This window comes from Mastomys coucha, unplaced genomic scaffold, assembly GCF_008632895.1.
Source record: "Mastomys coucha isolate ucsf_1 unplaced genomic scaffold, UCSF_Mcou_1 pScaffold6, whole genome shotgun sequence".
NCBI lineage: Eukaryota > Metazoa > Chordata > Mammalia > Rodentia > Muridae > Mastomys > Mastomys coucha.
The window spans coordinates 114,529,547-114,541,534 of record NW_022196912.1 but is presented as its reverse complement, the minus strand read 5'-3'; the positions used below and the strand labels follow the sequence as shown (position 1 = coordinate 114,541,534).

The following is an 11,988-nucleotide window of genomic DNA, read 5'->3' as shown; positions in this document are numbered from 1 at the left end:
TACCTGTGTTCTCCTGTATTTCTTTGAGGGTGCCATTTATGTCTTTCTTAAGGTCCTATATCATCATCATTATAAGTGATTTTAGATCTGAATCTTGAGTTTCCAGTGTGATGGTGTGTCCAGGACTTGCTATTATTGTTGGAGAATTGGGTTCTGATGATGGCAAGTGACCTTGGTTTGTGTTGTTTATTTTCTTGCGCTTGCCCCCGGCCATCTGGTTAACTCTAGTGCTACCTGCCCTTGCTAAATCTGACTGGAGCCTGTCCTTCCTGTGATCCTGGTTGTGTCAGAATTCCTCAGAGTCAGGCTGTCTCTGTGATCTTGTGATTCTGGGACCCTGTGACCCTGGGCTTGTTAGAGCACCTGGGAGTGCAGCAGATTCCTCTGGATGTTGTGGGACTGGCTGTGGGCCTGGGCCCAAGGTCCACTCAGGACACCAGCCCAGAGAGACTGGAAGGAACCCGAGCCACTCTGCTGGCGGAGTTCCTGTGTGCCTAGTCCCACTGGTCCCAGTTACTCCCAGTGTTGGGACAGATGTTGGGTCCTCCTCACCTCTGATCCTGAGAGTGTCAGAGTGCCTGGGAGTGGAGCTTCCTCTGGGTGTTGTGGGACTGGCTGCAGAGCTTGTGCCCAAGATCCGCTCAGGACACTAGCGCTATAGACTTTTATTAATGAAAAAACAGGATCACAAGCCACCTCTATCATCATGGAATACTGAAGATGTCTAGTTTGTCAGAGTTCAACCTGACCTCAGTAAGGCTTTGTTTTAGACTTTTTATGTCTGTGGGTATTTTGTCTGCACGTATATCTATGCACCATGTGCATGCAGTGCCCACAGACGGTATCATATAACCCACGACTGGGGTTACAGATGGTTACGAGCTGCCGTATGGGCAACAGGAGCTGAACCTGGGTCCTCTGGAAGAACAGCCAGTGCTCTTACTTACTGAGCCATCTCTCCAGCCCTTCAACAAGACTTCTAAAACCCAACAGGAGCTCTGGCAGAGCTACTGTGGTGACAAAGCAGTGACTACTGACTCCCCAGGTACTATGCTGACAGCTGGCTCCTTGTGAATAAAGGTGGCTCTTTTCTCTGTGTAGCCTGGTGCTCTCCTGTGGCTGTCAATGGCCTAGGGGCATCTACACTGTGCTGAGAACAACTCGAATGACTCCTTCTTCAAGAAGGTGCATATGAGGTTTCAGACTCTTTTCACTGATGCTTCATGTGTTTACTTCCCTCTGTGGAATGGAGTTCACTTTGAATATTAGTACCTAACTATATGTATGTATATGTATGTGTGTGTGTGTGTCATGTATGTATGTCATATATAATAATATATGCCAGCCAGGAGACTAAAGACCCATTAACTGTCTGATTTGAGGAAAATCACTTTCTTTATCATGACAGGTCTCCACTTCCTAGCTATAAAAGAGACTTGATCTTTCTGGTATCTTCCAATTCCAGACTCAGACTTCCAAATGAGCTGGGATGCATGTCATGTCATAGGGCACTTGAGGCAGCAGAAATCCTATTGTGAAAATCCACTACTCTGTCCCCCACTGTGTCTGTCTCTCTGCCTTTGGTGGGTCTGAGTCTGATTTCTCTAAGGAGTTGAAGGTCAGTCGGCACAGGGGTCAAGAAGTGTTTGTTCGTCTTCATGTTTTTGTACATCTCAGCCCTGAATTCTACCCTAGCAAAGAGTTTGCCCCATCTGTGAGAAAAATGCCTTCAGTGTTCTGGGTTTTCTCTTGGTCCAGAACTGAGAAATGAGCCATGTGGTCTAATTACTCCTAAGCTCGTATGCAATTAAGTTTTTCCTGGCTTCTAAGTAATGTTCCCTCCAAGCATTGAAAACTTATTCCAAGGCATGTCCCTGTGACCTAAAGACTTCCCACTAGCTGCCACCTCTTAAAGGATTCCACATCTTCCCTGTAGCACCACTTTGGAGGTCAAGCTTTTAACTAAAGGCCTTAGGGGACATGTAAAATCTAAACTAGAGTTGACAGACTTGCTTATTTTTAAAAATTTTGAAAAGCTTTGGGCATAGTTGAGTGAGGGTCTTTGTATTGATCAGGACCATCGTGGGACATAGTCAGTTGGAGATTGGACCTTTAGTTAACTGCTAGAACCCTCAAGGGAGCTGCTGCCATACGTCCTTTGAGTCTGGAGTCCTGGACACCTGACTGGGCATAGGTTTCAGTCAGACAGCTGCCAGGCCCCAAGCCAGAAGCCAGTGCTTCAGCTCAGGCAGGCAAAGACCATGCTTTTCTCTCTCCCAGCTGATTGGGTGAGGCCTGCCCACTTAGGGAAGGGAGCCTGTTTCTTCAGTTTACCAGCCCAAGTGTAAGTCTCATCCAGAAAAACCTACAGACACACCCAGAATGTTTGTTCAAATGTCCTAGCATCCCCCTGCCTGGTCTTGCTGATATATAAAAAGGACTGCCATACTCTTCAGGACTGAAAGAGCTCATGGTGAAGGGCCCTCTCAAGTTCAAGCTGAATCTCAGGGTAAAACAGACTGCATGTGTTGTGGATGGCCCCTTCCTTCTGCCACCTTAGATATTCCTTGTGGAGCTTCATTTTTGATGTTCCATTTTGTCTTTAAAAGAGAGGACAGTCAGGGTGTGTGGTGTCCCGTGTCTTTAATTAAGAATCAGGGAGAGAGGCAAGTGGATCCTTGGCTTACTTAGGGAGTTCCAGACCAGCCAGCGTCACATAGCAAGACCTTGTTTCAATAAAGGGAGGACAAGGTGGAGGATGCACTTCTCTGATAGTCTCTTACAGAGCAGACCGCTTTGTGGCCCTGGAGATCCATACTTAGAATTAAGTCCCATGAAAACCAACTTGTTCAATTTCTGTGTATTTGCTTTGCTCTTAGGACTTTGCTTAGAGAAACTGCCTGTTTCATCCTCTACCAGTAATCTCCATGTGGACCGGGAGCAGGATGTCATCACCTGCTATGAGAAAGCTGGGGACATTGCACTCTTGTACCTCCAGGAGATAGAAAGGGTAAGTAAGAACCACTGTTCACTCCAGCTGATATCCCTGCTCCGTGCGCCCACATCAGATTGTGGGAATAGTAGACTACCACTGGAAAGAAAGCCTTTGGCTTACTTGTCTGCCTCTGGGCACAAACTCAGCTTTCATTCCTGAGTGTTATGGAGAAAGTGGTCCTAGGTATGGTATTTATGAAATAACTGGGTCAGTGTGTATGTGCAGATACCACAGTATGGGCAGTCCATACCTTTACCACCCTTGTTCTCCCGGGTTAAGACCCATGCATCTCTGCATGCTCTTCATACCAGCAGGTATTTACCGGGTTTTGGATAGGTTTACTTTGATAGTGTAGCAATGGTCTGCTGGGGCTTTAACTAGTCTGTTTGGAGCAGGTTGTGTGTCTCCTGAGACTGTCTGCAGAGGACCTAGCAGTCAAGTGGTCTGTGTCAGGGTAAGGAAAAGTAGCAACTAACAAGAATGTCACAGAAGCAGAAACTGAGTGAGCAGAGTTGGCTGGAGGCTGGATAGGGTCAGGAGTGAGGTCAGAGATGGGGCCAGGGATGAAGTCAGGGATGGGGCCAGGGATGGGGTGAGGGATGAAGTCAGGGATGGGGCCAGGGATGGGGTGAGGGATGAAGTCAGGGATGGGGTGAGGGATGAAGTCAGGGATGGGGTGAGGGATGAAGTCAAGGATGGGGCCAGGGGTGGGGTGAGAGATGAAGTCAGGGATGGGGCCAGGGATGGGGTGAGGGATGAAGTCAGGGAGGGGACCAGGAATGGGGTGAGGGTTGAGGTCAGGGATGGGGCCAGGGATGGGGTGAGAGTTGAGGTCAGGGATGGGACCAGGGATAGGGTCAGGGATGGCTGGGCTTCTTACCTGTTCCGAAGGATTTCTATCTTTCCAGTTTGCTCTTTACAGAGTTTCTTCTCAGCTCAGCCTTAGTTTTTCCCATCTGTAAAAAGCTCATAAAAATAGTGCTATCTCATGAAGTTTGTGTAAGACATCTATAAGGTCATGTGTATAAAGACACTTAGTCTAGGTCTAGGAATGTGTGCTCCTAGATCCTTGGTGTCAGTGGTTTGCAACGACAATAGCTCTGCAGTTTCTTCTGTAGAGTTTCCCAGGTGCTAGCCAAAACTGGACTGTGACTTTAACCCTCTCAGATCCAGACACCACCTTGTTTGAAATGATAACCATTCCTGCAAGACTTGAGCATGATCAGAAGGGATGCCTTCTGTGAATTTTCTAGGCCTTGGTTTCCATAATGATTAGAGGACGAAGAGGGACTACCTGTGCCTGGCTAGCTCTTACAGTTTTGTTGTTGTTTGTTTGTTTGTTTTACATGTTTTTATATGTGTAGATAGCAAGAGTTCTTGTGTAAATCATTTCAGAGTGTGTTGCTGGGTATAAAGACAGTCAGAATTGTCTTTGACAGGGAAAGCAGAGCAGAACTGAGAAACTGAAGAGTGGATGAGAACTGTGTAGAATCATGGGATCTGGCCTTACCGAGCAAGCCATGGCTGTAGGACACAGTGTTTGGGGGTTCCTGTTGCTCTCTGGCTCTCTGGCCAGTATGTGGTTCCATCAGAAGGTCCTACAAGGAGTGGATTTTGTCATTGTCATCAATTAGAGTTGCCGTACTGATTGTCAGGGACATGATCATGCAGGCTGGTTTTGAAATCTGTCTCCTCCCTCTGCCTGCCTGCCATGGCTAGCACGTGGCTGTGGACCCTCAGTTCATCCTGGCTGAGCTCTGCTTCTGGCCACATCTCAGCTCGCTCAGAGACCTTCATTTCTCAGCTTAACATTTAGTTCTCCACTTTGGAGCTGCCCTTCTCTGATCATAGGAGGACTGTGGTGATCATCGGAGATATATTTTGAAAAGAAAATTAAGATCCCCAGGATACCCAGCAAATTTGGTCAAAGCTATATTAGAAATCAACTCTTTCATGACACCTAGTCAGGTCTCTAGGCCACTGCATGGTCACACTAGACTGTCACCTTTTCACTATCCACACCCCTCCTTGTGGAATGCAGTCTACAGGTGCTGGGCTGTGAGAACCTCGGCTACCAGTACCACAGACAAGCTCCACCACAGCCTACAATGGAATCTCTGCCTTTCTACACAACTCTTTCTGGCTCTGACTTTTTAATGTCATGGACCTACTCAGACTTCAGCAAGAGAGAGGTTGAATGAGCCAAACATCTATTTCTGCTGCAATAGGAACTCAAGACATTGTATGTTGGTCAGTCTAGAAACCAGGAAAATTGGGAAGTTCAGGGATTCATAGACCTTATTTGTTTTTAAATCTTTGATCTCAGCCGACTTGATTTTGAACTTTTAAAGAATTATGCTGAAGTGAAAACAAAAATAGACTCTGAAAGGAGTAAAAGCCCTGGCAAGTCTGGGCCAAACAGAGCCTGGCCTTCGTGTCCTGGGAAGAAAATCTGATACGCTTTTGCCTTGCTGGTCACTGGCAGAGGCAGAGGCAGAGACGGGGTACAGTGGCTTCCCCTGCCCTCCTGCCATGGTGAGGTGAGGAAGTTGCTGTCTGCCAGGATTTATTGGCATTTTACTCATGACCATTGGCTCTTAAGTTTGTTAATTAGCAAAAATAAAGTTTTGGGAGAATGTCACCCACGAAGTTGCTGTGCAGTGAAGGACAGTGTCTGGCCCTTCAGAAAGAGGCTCATCGTACCCTTCCCCTGAGTCTGCAACTTAAGCTATGAGGGGCAGCAGAGCAGGCCAGTGAAGTGAGTTGGTGCTGGAATCCTGTTGCAGATGCCACTTAGCTGTGAGTCTTGAAGGCATGTCACTTAGCCTCTCTGTGCTCAGGAGCCTCAGCTATAAATAGCCACAGTAACTGGCATGCTGTTATTGTGATGAGCAGCCAGTTCATGTATTTCCCTGTACGTTGCTAACACACATCAAATATTAGCTTAGTGTTCATTACGGCCTTTAAAGCTCCAGATACTTAGATGAAAATCTGGAATATTACAAGTACATTGTCTTATTAAGAATGTAGAGACAAGTTTATGAAGTATTTCTTTCATGGTCAGATAAGTGCCCTATCTATACTGAAACCTGCTTTTCCTGTTTCTAGGTTCTGGAGTGTTCTTCACACCCAGATGGACTTTGCCTGTTCATTTATTTCTTGTGCTTCAGCTTTCTATTTTCATAGCAGAACTAGCGGGAGTTGAGTCCTCTGATTTCAAAGTCTAGAGCTCTGTCCCTTACAGAGGATGGCTGTATACAGGTAGCATGCAGGTGCTGGCCCTGGCTCTTCTTCCTCCTTGTTCCAAATGCGGAGGCAGGGTCATGGGGGATGAGTCCACGGGAGCTGGGTGTTAAGTGTTTGTTAAGTTAGGGTCACAGAGATGCGGGCTGATGATGTTCTCTAATAGTTTGTTATCTGAAAGAGAATAAAATGTAGCAAATATATATATAAAATAATTTGATCAGACAACTCAAATCAGATAGCGTTAGCAGTGAGGCAGAGTGGCTTTGATTAGTTTCTATTAAGATGGAGGCAGCATGCCAACAGCAAACGAAGTTTTCTGCCCTGTAAGGTACTGCTGGCGATCCAGGGCCGTGGATAGAGATGACCTCATCCTTGCTGTCATAACCTGAGCCTGGCTTTTGGCACATGAAGTCACCCTGTCTTTGGGCTTTGCATATACTGCCTGGCCAGCTGGTGGTGCCATTCTAGAGCAGGAACAGGGCCAGGGTGCAACTCTACCCTCTGCTGACAGTTTATTTCTTCACACCCAATTTTGGAAAAGAAGCTAAAACTAAACTGCCAGGCATTTGTAACTGTTTCTGGGCCAACTTGGTGCTACTGTTCCAAGGAGAAACACCAGTTCCCCAAGTATTACAGAGCATGCCCAGCTTCCTTCTCCTTGATGAGCAGCTCAGAGAGCATAGGTCACGGCCTGACTTTATGATGTCTGCCATGCAAGGGAACTTGAGTGGCACAGCTGAGTGATGGATCCTGAGTGGATTAGATTAAGGTCAGTGTGTGTCTTGAATTCAAGCTAGGCACTCTGCTGAGAGAGGCAGAGCTTGAGTTGAGGACACAAGCCACTGCACTCATGGCTTTCCAAGGTGAGACAAGTCAGGAGGCTATGTCCTCCTTGCTCTCAGTTCCCAACACTTCAGCCCATTCAGAGCACGGAGAATGGAAATGTTCAGGGATGGACTGGCTAGCTTCTGCTAGCACACTGATTTTGAGCCTGACATCTGGCTGCCTGGACCTGTATTGTACAACATTCCAGAAAAGTCTGGTAGCCAGAGAGGAACAGTCACTTATGCTCATGTTTGTGCCTTATTGTAATCAAATCACCCCCCAAACAGTAAAGCATTTCTGCCTGCCTTGTCTCCGTTTATATTAAATTTTACATCACTTTCATGGCTCCCTATCATTTCAAGTGATGCCTTATTCTGGGGTCTAACTTGGCATCTTTCATCAGGCAGCTTTTCCACTGCTTTATTTACATTATTTCCTGGGGGGAATTTCCAGAAGTGAGGACATTGTCACCATGCACTGGGGCTCTTATTTTGGCAGAGGTGAGGACATTTTCACTGTGCACTGGGGCTCTTACTTTGGTGGTTCGGGAAACTAGGTGCTGCTTTGCATGTTGGCAGATTGTTGTTACACAGTTACTTTCTAGGTGAACAGTGTCTTGCATGCTTAGTTTACATTTTAATTATTAATGGGATTGACATTTCCCCCATATTTGCTTAATAATAATAATAATTATATTAAAGAATAGTATCAGTGAGATATAGCTCAGTGGGAAAATGTGTTTACTGCCAAGCCAGAAGAGCTGAGTTCAGTTATCAGTCAGGACTCACCCACTAGGAGAGAATCAACTCCTACAAGTCTAACTCCCACACTTGCTCTGCAGTGTATGCAGTACCCTGCACGCAGCAACTGAATAAGTGTAATGATTTTAGAGGATAGTGTTGGTGACGTATGATTTCTTTTTTCAAGACAGGGTTTCTCTGTGTAGCCCTGGCTGTTCTGGAAGTCACTCTGTAGACCAGGCTGGCCTCGAACTCAGAATTTGCCTCCCAAGTGCTGGGATTAAAGGTGTGCGCCACCACCACCCGGCTGAGGTATGATTTATACATTGTATAATTCATCCATTTAAATTGTATAATTCTGAGTAGCCTTTTATTTATCTATTTGTTTATTTATAAGATAGGATATCACATAAGCTCACATCATCCTGCTACTTCAGCTCCTGACGTAGCTGGGACCCCAGGCACACATTAGTGTGCCCAACCGTCTGCACTGTGATTATATTTAAAGCTGTGTGGCCATCTCCAGTATTTAATCCCAGGATATTTTACTTAGATATCCATCTAAAAGGAAGCCTTGTACTTGCCTGTAGTCACTCTCCATTCCGTCCCTTCTCACAGCACTGAGCCCTTGCTAACTTTCTGCTTCTGTAAATGTGCATGCTTCATATAGTACGTGATCTAGGGTGACTAGCTTCTTTGAATTAGCATAATGTTCTCAAGATCTGTTGCTGGTATAGCAAGCATTGGTATTTCTTATTGTTATATAATCTTTTATTTATTATACTTTGTATTAATTCACTTTTTGTTTTTAATTACATGTCTGTGTGTGGGTTTGTACATGTAAGGGCAATGCCTATGGAGGCCAGAAGAGAGTACAAGATCTCCTGGAGCTGAAGTTATAAACATTTGTGAGCCACCAGACAGGGATGCTGAGAAACAAACTTGGGTCCTCCACAAGAGCAGTACACACTCTTAACCATTGGGTTCTATTATTATTATTATTATTGTTACTATTATTAAAACTTGAATGTTAGAATACCACCTCCCATCTAGGATTTCAAAAGTTTTCCACTTTTCTATATTTAAAAAGAATTAACTCCCAAATCAAGATTAGGGTTCAGTTTGATATAGTGATTAAAATTTTTGTTGCAAATTCAATGTCTCTTTGGGTGGTTTGAATGCGAATGGCCTCCCTAAGCTCATAGATTTGAATAGATTTGAATACTTGGTTTCCATGGAGTGGCACTATTTGAAAAGATTAGGAGGTGTGGCCTAATTAGAGGAAATAGTCACTAGGATTGGGGCTTTGAGGTTTGAAAAGGCCCATTCCAAGCCTGGTGGCTCTCTTTCCTGCTGCCTGTGGACTCAGAATTCTCAGCTACTTCTCCAGCACCTATCTCTCTGCATGCCACCATGCTCCCCCACCATAATCACAATGGACTAAACCTCTGAAACTGTAAGCCAGGCCCATTTAAAAGCTCTCTTTTGTAAGACTTGCTGTGGTCATGGTGTCTCTTCACAGCAATAAAACACAGACTAAGACAAAAGTTGCTAGTGGGGAGTGGAATATTGCTGTCACAGGTCTGACAAAGCTGTTTGTTGGCAGAATGTGGATTTTGAGACTTTAAATGAGAAAAGTAGTTAAATGCTTTAAGTGGGTCCTAATGTGTCATACTACATGGAGACAGTGCTGCTGAGAGCAAGGTAGATTGTGACGGCCCAGCTAAAGTGGCCTCAGAGGAGAATAGTAACAAGTGGCCTAGAGATCATTCTTGTGGTATTTTGATGAATAATGTGGCTGTTTTCTGCCCTTGTCCAAAAAAGTCTGCCTGAGGCTAAACTGGAGAGTTTTTGATTAGTGGTGTTGACACAGGAGATTTCAAAACAGCCTAGTATTGACTCTGTTGTGTGGTTTTGAATGGTCAGTCGTATGCAAATCTATAATGAAAAGGAGCAAGCTGAGAAAGAAAATATTTAAAATTGTGCACTTTGAGGAAAAAGGGAGCTCCCGTAAGTATAGCAGAGCCAAGTCCAGAGATAAAGTTTAAAGAAAAGCCCAATGCTAAATGGAACAAGGGACTGGCCATAGGCCAAGACCCCAGCCAGCTAAACTTCCACATTATAAAAAGAAAAGGAGTTAAAGAAAAGCATAAGCCAGTGGTTCTCAATCTGTGGGTCACAACTCCTTTGGGGGCAAATGACCCCTGCAGGGGTCACTTAAGACAACCAGAAAACACAGATATTTACACTACAATCCATAACAGTAGAAAATTATAGTTGTGAAGTAGCAATGAAAATAATTTTATATTTGAGGGTCACCACAATATGAGGAACCTGTATTAAAGAGTTGTAGCATCAGGAAGGGTTGAAAACCAGTGGCTTAGGCAGTGAAGAAAACCAGCAACAGAAAGCAGATGCAGATGTAATTGAAAGAGGTAAGTTCCAGCCCCAGCAAGCAGTAGGGTCTGCAGCTTGACATCAGGGTGCCTTAAGGAGGAAACTGCAGAGTATGCCCTTAAGAACCTCCCCGCCTCAGGAGGACCCAGGATCTCAGCCGCCTGCCTGAGGAGCTCTTTGATGTGGGAATACTCAAGACAACCCTGAAGTCAGAGATGGTGTTGGGCCAGTGTGAAGTCAAGATCAGCTCCAGGAAGAAATGATACCTGAGTGCATTCTATACTGTATTGCCCGCATATTTTATGTCCAGGAGTTCAGTAAATTATGTGAGTTAGTCAGGAGTTTAATTACAAAATAAATTCGATGGTTTTGCCCAACTGTGGGTTATTGTAAGTGTTCAGAGTGTATATAAGGTAGATTAGGCCAATCTGTGATGCTCAGTTAGCTGTATTAAATGCTCTTCCAACTTATGATATGTTTATTAAAATTAACCTGTTGGAAATTGAGGAGTTTCTCTAAGGATTATATGCCATGATTAAGAGATGTACAGTTCAGGGAGATGATTTATCGTCTTAATAGAATGAAGCATGGTGGCATAAAGAAACTGTAATCATTTCAGTATATTCAAAGAAAGCATTCGATACAATCTAACACCCTTTTTGCTAACGAGAAAAGGCAGCCAATAGTCTAGAATGGGTGGGAATTTACTCAGCCTGGGGATAGGGTACATACCCCTAAGATCAGGGACAAGAAAATTAATTTTTTTTTTTTTTTTAAAGATTTATTTATTTATTATATATAAGTACATTGTAGCTGTCTTCGGACACACAAGAAGAGAGCGTCAGATCTCATTACGGGTGGTTGTGAGCCACCATGTGGTTGCTGGGATTTGAACTCATGACCTTCCGAAGAGCAGTCGGTGCTCTTCCCCACTGAGCCATCTCACCAGCCCCGAAAATTAATTTTTTTGATTGCTTCTGCTTGATGTGTTACTGGGAATTCTTCGCATTGTATTTTAGCCAGCAAAAGCAATGAAGGGCATCTAGATCAGAAATTCCTTGTCACATAATGCGATTGTATATACATAAAATCCACATACACAAATCTTTTGGAGATAATAAATTCAGCAGGGTCATAGGATATCAAGACTAGTACATAAAGTCATGTGTTTTCAACAATGAATGATACTAAACTTAAAATTAGAGTATGTCTACTAATACCAAAAGATTAAAATCTATAGGAATACATGTAACAAAAACATGTGAACTAAAAGTTTCTTTACAAAGTGTTAAATAGAAGGTATTCCTCAGTAAGCAAAACATAACCCATCTCAAGTTTCTCACCATGCTCAAGGGCTCAGGTGCTCAGTCTGTTAAAGTGATAGTGTTCTGGAAACTGATCCACAAAGTCCGAGTAATTATCAAAACATGATCTACTTTTTCGAAGAAGAAAAAAATCAACAAACTGGTTCAGAAATTTATGTGAAATTTCAGAGGAGCCAGAGCAGCCAAAACAAGTCTTGAAATAGACAAATCAAGTTGAATGACAAATACTTCCTGACCTCTGAACTTGCTGCAAAGCAACCTTGCCAGCATTTGGCATAGACCTGGGTGTACCTTGGTGGTAAAGCAATGGTTTCAAGGTCGGGTTTCAATCTTTAGCATCAAAACCAAACCAACCAACCAACCAAACAAACATAAGGGTATCCAACTGTACTTCTATCTATCATCTACCAAACATAAGGGTATCCAATTGTACCTCTATCTATCATCTACCAAACATAAG

The 11,988-nt window shown here is 44.1% G+C and overlaps 1 protein-coding gene across 3 annotated transcripts in view; it reads left to right on the top strand.

Annotated features, from left to right (window-relative positions):
• Positions 1–11,988, top strand: part of Ttc7b (tetratricopeptide repeat domain 7B) — a 222,094-nt gene that overhangs the window by 56,456 nt on the left and 153,650 nt on the right. For all 3 annotated transcript variants that reach the window (XM_031356455.1, XM_031356456.1, XM_031356454.1), the window contains exon 4: positions 2,880–3,010. In XM_031356455.1, the coding sequence (XP_031212315.1) occupies positions 2,880–3,010 (131 nt within the window). The remainder of the gene's footprint in view (positions 1–2,879; positions 3,011–11,988) is intronic.